Below are 18,793 nucleotides of genomic sequence, written 5' to 3'. Positions count from 1 at the left end.
TTGCCGGGTAGGCTCTGGTTCCCCGTGACCCCGTATGGGACAAGCGGTTCTGAAAATGTGTGTGTGTGTGTACTTGAAAGTGAAATAAGTACTAATACATTATAAAAAAAAAATGTGTAATTAAAGTGTTAAAAAGGATTTAAAAACCCTAACATAAAACACACAACACACCACAAAGCAAATGGGAGGCCATCCCTTCATGACAGGTGCAGGATGTTCTGTCTCATTATGTAGTTTGGCCATTAGGAGAATATTACATGGGTTATTGTGGGTTTCGGTGTTGTATTTATTGTAATATTTTAACTGCTTTATTTTAACCAGATTTTTATGTTGTGATGTATGGTGAGGGAATTATGGTGTCATGTTTTATGGGGTGTTATGTCACAATCTTTTTATATTATGAAACGTACTGGACAGACGGTAGAGGGAGCAGTTCAAGTAAGGGAAACATATGTTATGATGTGTTATTGGTGATTTAATTGACTTCATTCAGTAATGTTTGATTAAAAATCAAAATCCTTTGAAGACATTGATTCCTTTAGAAGTCACCGGTTCCTCGCGCTGTGTGCCGGTGTTCCAATAAACATTCGTCATCAACGGTGTTTGTGTCTCTTTCTCAGTCCCATCGGGGCCCAAAGCAGCACGCGGTACAGTACAGTACAGCAACTGAACCACCTGTAGTATCTCTTCTGATGAAGAATGGACTTTTCCCACATTCACTGCATGGTGCACCAGTTCTACTCGTATCCTTGAGGCTGTAATTTACCGTATTTGCATATTTATTTAGTGTGACTATTTGTCGCTATGGAGAGAAGCATCAGTTAAATGAAGTAATGTTTCATCCACAGTAACATTTATTTAGGTGGTGCTGTTCGCCAAAGCAGCTAGCAATGCTGAAAACTGAAAACCAATTATATTATATTAAAGAGCAAACAAAACGCACGCTTTTATTCTTTCACTTTATTTCCATGACTGAAAAAAGTACTTGGAGGGGGTGAAGACAGCACTGATCAAGACAAATCTCAAAAAGAGACCAGGTCTTCTTTTCCTTATGGTTTACAGAATTTAAAAAAAAAAAAAAAAAAATAAGGCAAATGTGCTCATCATCATACTGGAAGACTCATTAACCTCTTGATGTAAAAAGAACGATACAGCAGAGTATTATTATCTATGACATACAGTCACTGCATATTAAGCTTCTTTACAGAAGAATGCAGGTCGAGGGCATCAGTCATTGAAAAAAAGGCACGATCCGATAACAAAAGATATGTATTTCTTTCAGGGCTTGACAGAGTCTTTCCAGATACAGGCAAAGGGATGCAGTGCTTTGATCATGGAGCTCCAATAATATTTGACCTCCAAAATGCTGAGAGGATCAAAATAATTTTGGAACCACTGAGAAGGCCAGCTGTGGTTCTCCAGGCTGTGCTCTTTAGATCAACATCCAATTACAGGAAAAAGACAATGCGTAGAGTACGATGACAATAAAAACTGTTTTCATGACGGACGTCATCATCGGAGGAGACGCTGACATGTTTGTCGAAGCACTGGCACCAAACCTAGACTATGTCTGAAAACACCACCAGGCCCTAAAGTCATTTCCATGGTCTGCTCCACAGGGCAGGATATGTACACTTTCTATGGTACACTGTAAACCATTGTTTGTTTTTTTTTTTTTTTTTTCCCCAAAAATAACCATGTTAAAAAAGCAATTTGACATAAATATAAAACCTAAATAGCTAAGATATATAGTGGGTGTTTTTATTGTTTTGTTGTTATTTTTGTCGCACAAAAATATTGATTTAAGTACATAGCTAAAGAGAATATGTAATAAATGCATATTTAATACACAATACTAGATCTGTACAAATTATCTCAAACCCCTTCATCAAACCTTAGCCTGCTTTCTGGGTTGTACAAAAGGAGAACAAATAAGAAAAGATAATAAATGGGATCCTGCAGATAAATGGCTAATAAAACACGTTTCTGCTGAACGCAGAGCATAACCATAGTTGTAGTGCTGCTGTTGTCATACAGTATGTGTAATAGTACATATGTGTTCACCGTTCATATGCGATGCATACATGATACTGCCTTTCTTTACTGTTATAAGTGCCATGGCCAGGAGAGGTTTGAAAACCCCATCGAATGTAATAATATAGCTCAGCATATACAGTTAGACCTCTTGACTGAAACAGACACTTAGTGAGAATACTGGTTTGTGGGGATTGGACGCTCAACGCGCCTGCTCCGGAAGGACCAACTTTCAGCGTGTCGCCGGGACTGAGGGCGAAGAGACGCTCGAGGTGTTCGTGGGGACCTGTGCAGGGTACTGCAGGGCAGATGTCGTTTCGGATGCTAAATGACGACAGCGCTTCCTTACCGGTGTATTTAGGGGCCGTGTGGAGCGAGTAGGGCCTTAAGCGCAGCCACTGACTCGAGTGCGAAGGGGACCCTTGGGCTACAGGAGCACAGCACCATTCTCGCTGTGCTCCACGCAAGTGGTTCTTCTTACCGATGCTTTGATGAAAAGGTTCAAAAGGGAGCAGTCTGGAAAAGTGGTTTTGTATTCAGCGTAGTGATGTGTGCCGCACATTGAATACGCACAAACAAGCGTGTGCTCAACTAAGACTAACTGGCACTCTTGGACCGTGCTGTGTGTACGGCTTAGCGACGACCGGGGTCCCGCTAGTGGTGCTGTCCTGCGTTGTGCTTCCGGATCAATCGTCTTGCGCAAAATGCCATCTAACAAGAAGCAGAGCTGAATGCGTGGAGCGGTGGCGAGTCACGCTATTATTTCCCTGCAGCGTTACAAAAATAACCAGTCAACAATAAGCACTTGAACCCTTCCTGTAGACGGGCTTCTTTAGGTGTCCTTTCAATAAGCTCTGCGTCTTTCCAATTCAGTCATAACTCAAAACACCTGACAAAACAGAATTCATATATATAATTTTTTTTTTTTACAAAACATAACTTAGCATTGTTAGTTTAAAAAGCTTTATGTTCTAAAAGAAATAAATAATTAACGGAACAAAAAAATCCTAAATTGTGTATGTACATAAAATTCTGCGGGGCAACTGGAAATCGGGGGGACCTGACTGGACGGCCAAAGGAGGAGGACATGAGCTGTGGAATGTTTGGATTCGGTCTTCGGATCCCTTTAAGGTACCTACCAACGGGTAGTGAATGTATGTCAGGGTGTGCTGACCTCTGTTTCTGCTCTACTCTTAGAGGTTTGTGCAAGGACTGTAAGAGGCCTTGCGGGAAGGAAATGGAGTGACCGAGACACGGGCCGGTGGTGGACAAGGGGGGAGGGCGGAGCGCGCAGCCACACTGCTCGGCCCCGCCTTTCACTTTCCCGCCTCCCTCCGGGTGAACTCCCGCTCTTCTGGGATGCACTCGTGGGGTTTCGCCGTGGTTACGAAGCCCGGTAGGCAGGTGCACTTGTACGAGCCTTCGGTATTGGTACACACTCCGTTCTTGCACAGGGGCACCTTGTCGCTGATGTCATCACATTCGTTTATATCTGGAAGAGAAAAAAAAGGTGGTGGAGTGAGGATCGCGGTCCTGTGACGGCGACGGCCGTCCTCTCGCGCTTCCAGAATCGCAGCGTCGCCAAGCCTGGGGAGAGGCCTTTCGTGACTTGGCATCTGACAGACGAGGGGTATGAGGGCATCTCGGCAAACACAAACTACACTCAAAGTGGTGAGTGTGTGTGTGTGTGCGCGAGAGAGAGACAGATAGAGAGTGGCAGGGCTAAAACCTCCCTAGCAGGCAGCACACTTGTGCAGGGTTATGGCAGCAGTGACGCACATGTCTGAGCCACCAGTTCTACCGTTTCTGTGCTGTTCTCTTCCGCTGTAATGGACCCTCTCGCCGGCGCCCTGCTCGCCTTTAAACGCATGGAAAAGCAGCGTGCCGTCATATTGCTTTTAAGAACCTGGCACGGCCCCGTGGCCCTGGGTAGCGCTTTATTCCGGCGCTGCGAGAATTCCGCGTCCCGCTTCCTCTCGTCGGCTGCCCGCGCACGCTTTTCATTTCCTGTGCTGGCACCGCACGGCCGCAGCTGTCGTGGCGATAACCTGGAACGACCTTCTGCGGCGGGAGCTCCCGCAGACGCTGGCGGCGTCCGTGTCGCGCGCGCAGCTCCGTGTCTAGGGCTCGGGGGGCGGGGGCCGTCCGGCCTCGGACCCCCCGCCTCATACCCACCGCACGCTGCTGCGGAGATGAGGCCGGTCTGCTTCCAGGCCGAACAAACACCGCAGATTCTAAATGCGCAACATCCACTTCTCACACGATGCGGCAGATGTCCAAAAACTCGTGCTGCTGGCTGGGTGGCGTCACTGTTATTCTACTCAAGTACTACTGGGCAAAACCCAGCAGCTCCGTAGGCAACTTCATCCATGCCTCTAATTAAAAAGAACAGCAGCAAAGCCATTAGAGAGAAAGCCTTTGTTTTTACAGCGTGCGGCTGCATTGAGGCGTAACGCGAGAGAGCGCGGCTACGTGGATCTTTCCAGCATCGTTACGCACTTAGTTTGCGTCATATCTCTTGTGCCCGCACTAAATTATCTCTCGTTTTTAATCCTCCGATATTTCTAAATTTAGCTAAACGTGAGCACGTCGGCAGGACTTTCAAAGGCAAATGGACGGATGGCCAGGGTCAAGGCAGCAGCGAGAGGAGACGGGGAATTCTGGGGAAAAAGGCCAACCTACCAGCGCAGGCCATCTTGGTCATGTCGAGATGGTAGCCATCAAAGCAGTCGCAGGTGTAGCCCTCGCGCACACGCACGCAGCGGCCGTTCTCGCAGCCGTTCAGGATGCCGCATTCCTCGGCCCGCAGGCCCTCGAATTCGTCGTGCCGCTCTGGAAGGGGGGACAGACCCGAGCTCTGATTTCGCACACGCGTTCAGGCCGTGTGTTTCAGACCAACCGGCTAGCAGCACGTTGTCGGGGCGCCGCAGCATGCGGGGTGTGCGTGTGTGTGTGCGTGCGCGCGTGTGCGTGAGAGATGCGCACCACTGTAGGGTTCCACCAGACGAAGCTGGAATTCTCGTGGTCGATGGACGGGGACCCTCATCACCTCGTGGGAGGTGTAGTCATGGTGCGCGTTCTGTCTGATGAAGGAGGAGCCCCCCTGGGACTCGCGGGGGCCGTACTCGGGACTCCCTGGGCCGTTATAGTAGTTTTCCCCCCCGGTGGGCCCAAAACCTCCGAAGTACAGAGGGGGGCCGGTGTCCTCGGGGTCGTACTCGTACCCCGGTCTCTCCCGCAGGCTGTCGGACCCCGATCTAGGCAGGTTACACAGCATGGCGTAGTCCTCTGATACCGCACACGAAAACAAACAAACGCAGAGAGCAGTTCAGTTCAGATGTGGGCTGAGTTCAGATATGCTGCCAAATCTGTCAGCCAGGTGAAAAAGTTGCAGTATTTCTGAATTTTTTTCCTTTTTTTTTGGATACCTGAAGCTCATTTCTTCTAAACCCAATATCCAGAACAGTGTTTGGATAAAGTCGTTCAAGCAACTTTCCCCCTTTAATCAAGAACATTAAGACAATTAACACAATTTCACCCTTAATTTACCACAACTGCGGCTGCAACCAAAGTTCCGTTACCGACTCGGAATATCGCAGAAACGCAAACGCTGCATTGCGACGTGTCGTACGATTTACACAAAGTCCCACTGGTGGATCTCGAACACATTTCAGCAGTATGGCTAGCGGTTAATGGCGCCGTTAAGCTGTAGGAGCATCACGAAGCATGTAGGCCTACCAGATGTCTTGCTCGGGCATAAGGCACAGTGGTTGCTCCAGGCCAGTCCGAAGAGACAGCAGCACTCTGCGTAGGTAGTACTCCTGCCCAGCAGGGGTCGGGAGCACGTGTTGTCATCGGTCAGGGACTCCCAGCAAATGTCTATGTGGATTTCCTCATAGGGGTCGGGGTTCACTGCAGGGAGAGCAGCACAAGAGCCAAACTGCCTACGGGGTCTTTGCCTATTAAGCCACGTCAGCTCGCGTGACACACAAAGCCGTTCCAGCCTCTCGGTACTACTGTTCCATTAAATTCTAATGAGTCCTACAGCAGTCGTTTTAAATACTTGCATAATCAGGTTATAAAATGTGTGAATGAATCAAAAAACAACAGGGCAGGGACACTTCTGACCCGGTGAGACTGCAATCTGGCACGTTCTCCAAAACCACAAACCAGTCGAGTCCAGAGGCATCGAGATCCGGCCTTTATGGACCAAAGTGGCTTTTGACGTTTTAAACACGTCTTCGTGCAAGCAGATGATTTAGCTCTACTGGTAACTGGAGATGCAAAGCACAATGGAGGCACATTAACAGCCAGGAGAGTTCCATCCTCTGGTGCCTCAAACCGTGAGACTGAAAGAGTCTCCTCGGGTTCAAAGAGCTGTTTCGGTTATGGCGTGCTTTGCCGGCGGCTGAAAGGAACCTGAAAACAGGCAGCGCTGTGGAGTTCCGAGGTGTGCGTGGAGACGGCCGCCCGGTGCGATGCGACAGGGTGAGCCCAGGTCCGGGACTTACCCTCGGTGTCATTAATGCTGACGCAGCGGCGGCGCGTGCCGTCCAGGACCAGCGGGGGATTACAGAAGCAGTTGAAGGAGCCATCTGAGTTAATGCACATGCCATCCACACAGCTGTCCTGCTCCAGGCACTCGTTGTGGTCTGAATAAAGGAGGGACATGACAATACGTGCATGCATACTCAAATGCTCATATACACACACGCAATTTATCGCAAACGCATATGCAGCACGTGAATACGGACAGACTGCAGTCTCTGCGGGTTGTGCTCGACAGCGAGCAAGAGAGGAGTTCGCACATACAGCGCATTAAGAGAATATGAGATGACACTCCTACAGGCGGACAGACGGCGGATTCACCTCGGACGCACCGACGGCGCAGAAACTCACCCACGCACCCCAGCCGAGCAGCATCGTAGTAGTAGCCGACGCGGCAGAAGCAGGAGAACGCGGAGTACGAGTTGGAGCAGCGGCCGTTCTTGCAGATTTCAGGCCCAAACATCTCGCACTCATCTGCATCTGGAATCGGGAGAAGGGAGAGCGGAAGGAAGGAGCACGGCTCAGTCGCTTGCAATTTACGGCACGGTTCGTTCTTGATGCGACGCTCTTATCGTGCAGATAGGCTCAGGATGCGTTCGCAAGTTTACCAACAAAACAAGTGAAGACTCGTCACATACGACTCGTTTAAGGACGACGCTATACGTTAAAGTAATATGTACGGTTAAAATAAAAGTCCCAAAAGCAAACTAACCGATAAGGGGTGAAATATGGCACGAGTGGAATCCGACAGAGTCAACGCCGCCCTTTATGATGAGGAAGCGGCAAGTTACGGCTTCGTAGAGTAAAAAGTAAAAATCAGGCTTCGCAAACAATTTATTGCTAATGTTAAGGAAGTGTCTGCTGTTCATTCTCATTTAACAGAATTAATCACAAGGGTTGTTGACTCGATTGCCGATATTTTCAGGGGCTTTTAAACACTGTATTTATTTTGTCAAACTAAAAACATACTTTTACAAATGAGGTATATAGAGAAACGTTCAGGCTTCAAGCATGGAACCCAGTTGTGCTTCGTCCGCACTTTCCTTTCGCTCTTTTTGCGCTTCGTATAGCGCGACCCCCCTTGAGCTCTACGAGGACAAGCTGTTTGACTTGGCGTGTGCGTTTCGGTCAAATCGCACAAGCGGTTAGTTTCTGCGTGAACGGGGCCAGAAATGAAATACTTTTACACCGGGGAGAGGGAATCCCAGCTGCGCTTGGGGTCGGGCGACTCCGTTACCTTTGAAGGTCTGATGGCTGAAGCCGTGGGCCAGAGGCGCGATGGGGATGAGTCCGGTGCCGTAGGGACACAGCTGGTTGTACTCGGCTGTGACACACAAACGCAACTCCGGTGAAGGGACACAGATTCGGACGTGCCGTGCCGAACGCTGGCGCGCGGAGAAGGTGGCACACGCTTCCAGTCGAGGGCTTTTCCCGCCCAGGGATTGCGCTCCAAGTCTTGCGATCCGTTTCGTTTCGGTGTTCGATTAACGCGGATCGGCCGGGAAGATTTTCGCTTTCTGGCTGAGGCGCTATTCACCCTCTCCTTGTCTCCCCACAGTCCAGGCCTCACAGTTCATTTCACCGTCCCCATCAATTTCCTGGCCGCTGCCCCCACCTGCCACCCTTGACCACGTCTGGCATTCCCACTTAGCCAACGGCTGTCCCCGTAATTCTACTCTCCGAGTCTGTATCTGGCCCACCATCCCCACACAGCCCTCAGGCAGTGAGCTACAGTGATTGCTATGCAATATTTAGCGGACACCTTTATCCAAGGGGCCTTACGGTGCTAGATACACTGCACTGAACTCCCAAGAGCCCTTCATCCATTTACACAGCAGAACAATATAGCATGTGAGCATTACCAATCCACCTGGTGCTACCAGCCGTGCCTCCTGTTCCCAGCCTCCTCGTACCTCTCTCTACGAGCGGGCAGGGGTGGATCTCACAGTTGTCGCCCCAGCCCGCCCCCACGGTGCAGCAGCACTCCTGCTTGGTGGTGTTCCGGGACAGCACGTTGCTGCAGAACTTCTCGTCGTTCAGGTTGTAGTAGCACTCCTTTCTCTCCTCTTCACTGGAGAGCTCCGGGGGCTCTTTGGGAGGAGATACACAAGTCAGCACAGAAAACAGAAAGCAAATACAAATAAGACAAAAGAATCACTGACGCGCGGTCACAGTTAGCACGGCTCTGCTCCGTCCTGTGGCTATATGGAAAACTGACCACAAGGGGGCAGCGGTACGATCGCCTCCCTCTTCTGCTAAGCGGCCGGCAGAGTTCTTTGTCAGCTCTATTGCGCTCTTCTGCAATCATTTCCCAGGGGCTATTATGCGTGCGCAGTTGAGCAGCAGGCTCAACAGAATGGAAACACTGGCAAATCAACATTTCACTTTTCACCTGACCGATGAGCACATGCCACAGGCTTACGGTGGAATGCGGCAAAAGTACACGAGGCATTTCTGGGGCTTAACGCCGAGCGAATCTCGCGCAGCCGAAACGCAAACGGTCCGACAGCGTAAATATCCCCCGTTCGGCGCAATACAAGTGGCCACACGAGGACCGGCCAGTTTTGAATTGAGGTGAATTTTTCCACCCGTTTCATTAAATCGCAATGCATTTCACTTGGATGTTTACATTTGGAGATGCCGATGTGTTCAATTTTATTGGAAAAACATTATTTAGGACAAGTCGGCCAACAACTCTGGCGTATCCTATTTTGTTCTCGGAGAGCCTTGGGAATTGCGCTTGGCACAAAAGCTGCTCGGGAGAATGAAGCAATAAGAAGAGAACAACATCACCTAAGTGGGATATACTCTGGATTCATACTCCAGCGGCTTTTCCCCATTGAGTGTCGGGTAATACGAACGCTCGCATTACCCGACAGAAAGCGAGCAATAGTTTGGGCATACGCAACAAGATAAATGACCTGATAAGTGTCCTCAGGAGGGAAGAAAACATTAAAAATTGTGGATATGTCCCTGATTTAAGGGATTGCGGCTGGACAACCCAGGAACCGCTCCATTTGTGTGCGTGCGTATGCGTAGGCGTGTACGCGCACGCGTTACCCGTCATGAGCACGCGGCCGCGACACTGGTTGGTATGCGGATCAAATTCCTCGCTGTCGCTGGTGCAGACGCACAGGAAGCTGCCTTCCACGTTCTCGCAGAGGGCGTCGCCGCAGGGCGCGGGGCTCATCTCGCACTCGTTCACGTCTGCAGAGGGAGGGATGAGTGAGCGCGGACACGTTATGCAGACAGGCATCCTGACTGATGAGTTTCCCGAGCCTGGGTCGCTCACGGGTTATCCCGTGAAGCCTCCCAGGTTCGGTACGTAACGAACTCCGACGGAAGACTACCGCGAGAGAAATATTTTCTGCGGAGCGATACTATTACACTAAAACAGGCGGACAGGAACAGCAGCAGTAAGAGCGGTGCGTTTGCAGTACTGTACATACCCACACATACGGGTGCCCCAGGCGAGTTGGTATAGCCCAGGTCACAGTGGCAGAGGTACGAGCCGTCCGTGTTCTTGCAAAAGCCATGATCTCCACAAACGGTCTTGTTCGCACACTCGTCGATATCTGCAATGGGGACACACGTGGGGGTGTGGTTGATATGCTTCCGCCGACTTCGCTCTTCCGGGTACGCGGAGGCAGGCCAATAAATCGGTACTAGGGTAAGGGCAGGGTAAGGGCAGGGTAAGCGCCGGCGAGCCGAATTCAACTCGTAGCGACCGCTCGCGTGGTTTCCGAGGTGAGGGAGAGTACGGAAGCGGTTTACCGCCGCCTTCTTCTGCGCATGTCTTTGGGTTGTGGGAAGAAAGCCACGTGGACACAGGGGAGGATACGCAAACTCCACACAGGCTGACTGGTGACCAAAGGCCAGATCTGAAACCACCGCGCAAGAGCTATGGAACGGCAGTATTAGCCACCATAGTACTGCGACCGTGCCACTTTCTAAATCAGTACCGCTTTATTTCGATCTGAATTCTTGGGAAAGCAGAGCGGCGGGAGGCACGGTTTGAGGCAGGACACCCCTGTTAACATCCCCTGAATAACTGCACAGAATTAGTAGGGATCCTACTTAATTCAGCTTGGAGCATTGCAAAGGCTCACACGGCTTCCACAGCAACACATACGCTGCAGCCCCATGCCAGTTGTCCTTTTCCTCTGTGTGTTTGAGCAATGGAGGCATCTGGAAGTTTTCCTCAGTCCAAAGCTTTCAGCAGCAATGTAGACAGGGCAAGAAATAATCTGTTGCTCAGTTACTGGGCTTGCAAGGATGGATTATATAACAGCAGGGAGGGAAGGGCTTAGGAACAGCCCCCACGCCCCCACGCCCCCCCACCAAGTGCATTTTAGCCACTGAAGAGACACGTTTCTGCAAAAACCCCAAACATAAATAAGTGTTTCTTGCTTTGGAAAGCTGCTTTTGTGGAACAATCACGTCTGTAATTGTTCCTCGTATCCATTATTGTAAGCCTATTACGCCGGTGTGTGCCAAAGGCCATTCAATGTCGTTCAAATGGAGTCGGGTTTCGAGATGTGCCCCCCCCCCCCCCCCCCCCAAGCCCCCGTGGTGCTTTTGAGTAAAGGAGTTGATGTGGAACGGCTCGAAACCTCCATTATTCTGTCCATCTGTCAGGAGATTGCCTGCGTTAGGAGCGCAGAGGGCCCATTCCTCAGCGCTGATAGAGTTATCGCCTTGCCTCGACGGGGGATGGGGGCCCGATCCACGTTCGCCGAGATGGATTAAATGGATCCCAGGCCCGGATTAAGCTCCCCAAAAGGTCCTTTAGAAGGCAAAGCCAACTGCTGCGCGCCGTTTCGTTCACGACCAGGGCGGCGTGGTCCAAAACAACACTGGTCTCTAAGCTCGTCTTTATTTCTTTATTCCCTAAGCAATTCCGAATCTTTCCGGGTACAGGGTTTACCTCACAGGGGACAGAGACGCACTGGAAGACGCCTGGTTGCAACTGCAGCGGAAGCAGATGCCCTGCTCGATTGCATTTCGGTCACCGGCGACAAGCCTCTAGCCAACCTGCAGACACGTCGGGCGGCGGTCCGAAGCACGCGACTGTGTACCGCTACTGCCCCTTCGATGCAGATGCAGATGTTGATGGGCCATCGCAATGCGTTTGCACATCTTGCCAGAAGGCCAGATCACGAGCATAAGGTATATTAAGTATATAATGTTTGACAAGGCAACCGACACAAAGCTGGAGATCAAGAGCATTATTTAAAGTTTGTGCTGAGACCACGCGGCATGTTTTTGTGCGTTTCCCTGTAACAAGAAACAAAAGCAACCACACCGGTCCAGGAAAGGACTAATCTGTCAGAGAGTGTGGACAGCGCAGTGAAAAGGAGCTGGCACTTTGTTAAACAAGTCCTCGACACCTGAGAGGCAGCTCTGCCAATACGGGGAGCCGCACATGCCGAACCCGGTCCGGGAGGGTGGATGCGACAGGCTGGGAAACGCTTGCCGTCCTCCCTCTCTGTGCCCCTCTTCCTTACAACCGATCGAAGAAAGCGTGCGTAGAGATACGGCCACAATCACCGTGATGAGTATGTTTCCTAAGAATGAAGGTTCTTCCATTTACATTTATTCATTTAGCACATGCATGTCCCCAAAGTCACATACACTAATATGAACTGCTGACACATTTACCAAGCTGACATACAGTGCTACGTACACAGCACTAATCTCCCTGCAATCATCTACACATTTATGCCGTAGAGCAACGTCACACACACCAGGTCAACTCGCCAATCCATTTGGATCACCGGTCTTTTCACTCCTGGAGGAAACCGGCACATATCCATAGGAACACAAGTTTAACGTGCAAATTCGACACGGACCGAGTCGGGTCTGAGCCCCGGTCCGAACGCGCGGCCCAGGTGCTGCTACGCGCCTGTGTGGCGCCAGCTCACCGAGCACCACAGTACAACAGCACGGTAACTACACATGGGCTTCCTCTATTAGCAACTGCCTCGGCCTTTAGTGAACACAAGGGTTCTGCGTTGGTGCAGGAATACTCACTAGACGCAGGTTCTCTCTTTCGGTACAGGCCTCCCGTTTAAGTAAAGGTGTTCTCACACAGGGATACCATGGGCTTGACCTCAAAATCATTTTATCACTTTGATGCATGAAGGTATCTCTGGTTGCTGCTCATTCTCAGTAAGGGTTGTGTGCAGTTATGGGAGACTGTAGCAACAGGAGGTGAAACGCGGCCAGTTTTCTTCCATTGTGTCCTCAGTACGCTTTCCTAAAAAGGCTCTTCTTTCACTCTATTTACACAGGGAGCCAACTTCTTTTTCCACAAGCCTCAAATGTCCAGGGGATTACAAACAGCCCCTTTCTGTCTTTCTTCTCTCTGCTATTTCGCGGCTGGACTACCTGGCGCTGACTAATGTAGGTCACTCCTGGGGGGTAGACAGAGAGCAGCACCAACGCACGACAAAGTAGGACAGCAAAAACGCTATGCTATCTTGGAATTATCTGCAACATTTAATGGAAACAATGGCAACAGTCAAATGACCAAGGTGCTCGAACACCCGGCACAGGTAAATAGGATCAGGTATCGGTCCCCACAGGCAGTCGGGATTACGTAACGTGAACACTGAGGCTAAATGGTGAAGGCGGGGACCCTATTCATCTAATGAAGGAACTGAAGACTCAGCAAGAGCAAAATGGCCAGGAGAACAAAGAGAGAGGGAAAAGAATCAATGCATCCAGGGACAGCGCGTTCTCATGACACATAAGTTGATACCAAATGTAGGCCCACCGATGTAGGTCAGAGCTGGGGTGAGTGTAATGCTCTTGCTGGGGTTTATGGAGTGATCGGGTCCTGCGGGTAACAGCGTGACAGTCCTTTGACCATACTGTTGGACATAACTACAGTATCGATGTTGATACAGGCAGCTACAGGAAATCAATGTAAGGAGATGAGGAGGGGTGATATATGGGAACACTCAGGCATATCAAACAACTCATGCCCCGGCATTCTGTATCAGCTGAAGAGCCTTGATGGGGGAGGCTGGAAGACTATACAGTGGGGAGTTGCAGTGGTCTAGGCAAGATATCAACATAGCCTGGACCAGAAGCGCTGTAGACTCTACTGTGACATATAGGGTCGCTTCTGCGGGTGTTACACAGCAGGTATCTGCAGGACCAGATTATGGCTTCAATGTGTTGGGAGAAGCAGAGAGCTGAGTCTACTACACCCAAGTGGTCTCCCTTCTTGAGAATGAAATCCACACTGATAAAATGAAATGGGCACGATCTATTTAGGAACTTCCGATTTTCCCTGCGTGGTCATGCACACCTTTAGACTTGCACGGAGACTGCAAATCCATTTCGTTACATTTTTACACTCTATTTCTGTGTATTTTTAATAGGCAACTGTTTTCATTCAAGACCCAGGGATTTTAACACACGATGAGGACCAGGGAGCAGACATATTTGTGCCCACAAGGGTACCACACTATATCCAGAAAGACTTTACATTTACATTTTTCCTTTAGCACGTTTCTCCAAAGCTATGCACCACTCAAATTGAAAGATAGCTCATTTCACAACAGACAAAAAGCTTCAGATGCAGACCGTTTTATTTGGTCCTACAGCACTCCTAAATGTTTTACTGTATAAAGCAGGGAGAGGGTCTACCAGAAACACACAGAAAATCTGTCCAAGGTGCGGAGGATGGTTTAGCTGGAGACCCCAGGCTCCTGCTAAAGTACTGTACTTTATAATGTGCTAACCACTATAATATCCCATAATAATCAAGAGTGCTTACATCAGGCACATTAAAAGACACAAGTTGCTCTCTTTGTCACCTCCCCAAATACTATAGGATTATCAAAATTGCCTTGGTGAGTGTATGGGCTATAAAGTGTTTATCTACGACAAAAGAGAAATTCTGGAATATGTGGTGATCCACAAGGCCTTCTCTCCATGACCAAAAGTTTAATCAAGAGACCAGAACAGCAGTCAAAATTCCCTGTATTACTATGCCACAGGGAGAAACAGGCAGTGCCCAGGAGGCTGTGCTCATGAAACACAAGCTGCAAAGCAAGGGTCACCTTGGGAGGGTAGGAGGGGACTGTAAATTCTGTACTGTGTCCCCCTCCTCCACGTTCACCCACCCGCCAATGCTCCAGAAACAGGTTCAGGGAAATGGCTTCAAAGCAGTGCCCTAGACACGGAGAGGGAGGGGGTGTTCGCTCAGTAACTCTGAAGCGTCGTACTTTACAAGTCAAAAGCTTGTGGTGGGTGGGTGGTTCGACATCAGAGCAGCCCTAAGTATGAGAACCAGCTGAACTGGGCCCTCAGGCAAGCACCGGGATAAATGAATTCCAGTAATGGCAAAAAAAAAAAAAATCGGTGCAAATATCTCCTACCGTTGAGAGATGCGACACGCCACACCACACACACCACAGGACACCACAAAAGGCTGCTTCCAGTTCTGCCAACGGTATGCCATCTCCTTCAGCTTGGCAGGCTAGGGAACTTGCACGAGTGCTGACGTAATGTGATGAGCTCCAGCAGTAACCCTTCCCTGGGAAGTGGGGGCGCTTTTCTTAATGATGACATACAGATCGTGGGAGAGAAAGTGCACAGGTTAAGTGGACCACCATACTCCTCTTGCTAATGTGGAGCACATTAGATCAGTGTGTGTGTTGGCCAGATATGGTAGCGCCTATCTGGTTCCCCAACACTGCATGTTCCGATTGAACCCATGTGCAATGCTTAGCAAACACTGGGCTGGAAGAGAGGAATTAAGAGGACTTTCCTGCAGAGGGGCATATTCGGTTCAGGGGCAATGGGGGTCCATCCCCCTCCTCTTGCTCCATCCCACTGACCCTGCTGCTAGAGGCAGCTGTGCAGGTGAGAGCTGCATTCACACCAGCGCTGGCAATTCCACAAACACTGTCACTCATCTGGTTGAGAGCACAATGCATCGCTGTCACTGACAGCAAACCGCAGTAAACCAGAAAGCTGGGGAGGTGAGGTGAAAGAGACCATCTCTATCCCCACCTCCAGGCACCACCATAACATCAATCCACTGGCAGCGTCTGTTGAAATCTTCACATCTAAGAAATAAATCACCAAGAAGGTACCAAGAAGTTCATCACAGGCAAAAATGACAGTGGTATATGTATTTGCTACACTTCTGAGGATTTCATGGAGCAACACCGGAGCAGAAAAATGAACAGGGTAACCACTGTGGCCAGGGATCTCTGTTATTTTGTGCAGGAGACCAACCTGGCGCGTCCTCCCTTCCCGGCCAGCCCGAGTGGCTGGGTCCTTTTACAGCACAAACACTTCAGGCCATCAGCCACACCCGCCACAAATAAAGGGCAACGTGGGAACAGGCGACCCAGACATCCTAGTTGAAGAGTGTTTATGGAAGTCTAGGCAGCTGCCCAGTTCCCAACATTACGGAAGGTTAACACACAGACATAAATATAAGATAGAACTTTATTTATCCCGAAGGAAATTCTTGTGCCAGAGATTGCTCAAACAGGTTAACCACAACAATTAAATATAAAAGTAAAAAATAAGTAAGTACAAAAAAAAAATAAAAAAGCTAAGTGGAAGGTAGAAAGTGACACAGCACATGCTATTACACCTTATATTACATTATTATGTTAAAATTTAAAACAATTGCACATGATATTGGATGGTTATATTGCTAGTAATGTTGAAAGAAGTAATGATATTGCACATAATAGTTATACAATTATAGTCAATGTCTCGATGTTACCACTTTACTCCCTACAGAAGGGGGAAGAGTTATACAAATTGATGGCCACTGGTATAAAAGACCTCCTATGGCGTTCTGTGGCGCTGTGCTTCCAACGTGGCATGTAGGGGATGAGAGGCATTATCCATAACACTGAGTAGCTTCCTCAGCATCCTCCTCTCTGACACCTCTACCAAAGACTCCAATTCCACCCCAAGGACAGAGCCGGCTTTCCTGATGAGCTTATTGAGTCTATTGGCATCGGCTGCCTTCATCCTGCTGCCCCAGCACACTACAGCGTAGAAGATAACGCTGGCCACCACTGAGTGATAGAACATCTGCAGCACGGTTCTGCAGACATTGAAAGATTGAAGTCTCCTGAGAAGGTACAAGCGGCTTAGACCTCTCTTGTACAAAACCTCAGTGTTTTTAGTCCGGTCCATCTTATTATCTATGTAAACACCCAGATACATGCAGTCCTCAACAATGTCCAGCCCTGTTCCCCGGATGCTAACGGGATTCGGACAGGTCTTTTGCCTCCGAAAATCTACCACCAACTCCTTGGTCTTTGTTATGTTGAGTTGCAGGTGATTTAATTTGCACCACTTCACAAAACTGTCCACCACACTCCTATACTCAACCTCCTGTCCCCTACTAATAAAACCAACAATGGCAGAATTGTCAGAAAACTTCTGCAGATGGCAGGACTGTAAGTAGTATCTAAAATCTGATGTATGGAGTGTGAACAGAAAGGGAGACAGGACTGTCCCCTGAGGTACCCCTGTGTTGCTCACTATTGTATTTGACACAGAAGTCTAGGCAGCTGCCCTGTTCCCAACATTACGGAAGGTTAACACACAGGCATATGAGGTAGAGGAAAAGAAGGAGGCACCCGGTGCTCTGCTAACTGCAAAGTTTTTCCCTTCGATTTTTACAACCATGAAATGTGCAAGGGCAACGCAAAACTGAAGACAATCCAAGCCTCGATAAGAAAACCACAGGAGCAAACAAGACAACGCCCAGAGGACGGCAGTGCGGCAAACAACTCGTCTGGTCTGCCTGCGTCCACTCAAAACACTTTTACGAGTCGTCACAAGGCCCTGCGAGTGTAATCATCCACTTTATTGGGGTGACAGCAAAATCTCCCGTAACTTTCCGGAACTCTCTCGAACAAGCACCCATTGTGCACGATGGCCAACTCACGGGTGGGGGAGAGCTCATTTTATGAGTTTAAAGCCTGGCTTGGGGTCAACGGGCCAGACAAACAGGTCTGTCCTTTGTTTGTGTCATCATATAGCATGGAGAGGGGCTCATGTGCCAAGAAGGGCTGGCATCGGGACTGCGGAGTGCACAGCACTCATCCGTGACTCCATCTGGATTCACCATCTGGCTCGAGCGCTGGGTTTGAATGGACCTGTCCAAATTTAATGGGTGCTACATAAATGTTGTCCACGCAGCTTGTAAAATGTCCCTGTCCCTCACACATCCCCTTTCTTCAGCTTTCCTGTTAAGATGAGTACATTACAAGAATGCATCAACATAGTACCTCCCAGCTATGAAAGAACACAGTGGAATTGCAAGTGAGGCCATGACTTTGACAACCACTGCGGCAGAGTTTGCGGCAGCTCTTCGTTTTACATTCAGTGGCGTCACTAGGGTTGGTGTCACCCAGTGCGGTAACTCATGGTGTCACGCCCCCCATAGACCTCCTCCCGTATCAGACCATACAGAATCCTTAGTAAATTTTTTGTACTAATGTTACAGGCAGTCTCCGGATTACGAACGAGTTCCGTGTCCTCGGTCTGTCTGTAAGTCGGATTTGTATGCAAGTCGGAGGTTGGTATTTAACGTCAGTTTGTCAAATGTTTGTCTTAGTATATAGTATATACCGTACCTTTCTATGCATAAAAAACATTAAAGAAACACTTCCGGATACACTAAAACATCTTTAGTATAACAATAGAGTAATAATAATAGTAATAATACTAATAATGCAATGCAATGATAACAATAATAAATGTAACTACAGTATATATAATAGAGAGACATAGAAAGAGATAATAATAAATGTTACAACTGTGATGATGAACAGAGAACACGGAGGAGGCTGGACCCAAGTGCAGGATCGTTTATTCAGAATCAAAGGAGCAGACGTGTTCTCGTGGTCGGTCGATCGGCAAACTGAACGGAGGCGAGGATCCGAAATCGTGCTCGAGGGACGAGGCGGGCGGTCGTTATTAAAGAGACGTGGAATGGGACAGAGGAACGACAAGGGACAGGACTTGGAAGAGAAGAGTGAGTGAGGTTTGAGAACTCAGTGGGGATGGTGGTCTCGAGTGAGATTCCGCAACTGGGAAGAGGCTGAGAAGTGTCTTTTATAGCCAAGTGCTCTCAATGAAGCTGCTGGTTGAGGTGCGGGGCTTGGTCGTCACAACTACAGTATTTATGATAGAATGAGAGAATGAGAGTGTG

General features: G+C 49.1%; 1 protein-coding gene across 1 annotated transcript in view; it reads right to left on the bottom strand.

The window, feature by feature from the left end:
- Positions 1–993: 993 nt before the first annotated feature.
- The window catches only part of LOC108930704 (latent-transforming growth factor beta-binding protein 2-like), a 110,258-nt gene continuing 92,458 nt past the window's right edge, over positions 994–18,793 (bottom strand). The window contains exons 30-39 of the mRNA XM_029258617.1: positions 10,032–10,157; positions 9,643–9,789; positions 8,496–8,672; positions 7,820–7,906; positions 6,934–7,062; positions 6,546–6,686; positions 5,773–5,946; positions 5,020–5,322; positions 4,717–4,866; positions 994–3,526 (exon numbers count right to left, since the gene is read on the bottom strand). Of these exons, the coding sequence (XP_029114450.1) occupies positions 3,351–3,526; positions 4,717–4,866; positions 5,020–5,322; positions 5,773–5,946; positions 6,546–6,686; positions 6,934–7,062; positions 7,820–7,906; positions 8,496–8,672; positions 9,643–9,789; positions 10,032–10,157 (1,610 nt within the window). The 3' untranslated portion in view covers positions 994–3,350. The remainder of the gene's footprint in view (positions 3,527–4,716; positions 4,867–5,019; positions 5,323–5,772; positions 5,947–6,545; positions 6,687–6,933; positions 7,063–7,819; positions 7,907–8,495; positions 8,673–9,642; positions 9,790–10,031; positions 10,158–18,793) is intronic.

The sequence above is a fragment of the Scleropages formosus genome, chromosome 15, assembly GCF_900964775.1.
Source record: "Scleropages formosus chromosome 15, fSclFor1.1, whole genome shotgun sequence".
NCBI lineage: Eukaryota > Metazoa > Chordata > Actinopteri > Osteoglossiformes > Osteoglossidae > Scleropages > Scleropages formosus.
The sequence above is the reverse complement of the archived record's forward strand: the minus strand, read 5'-3'. Positions and strand labels throughout refer to the sequence as shown.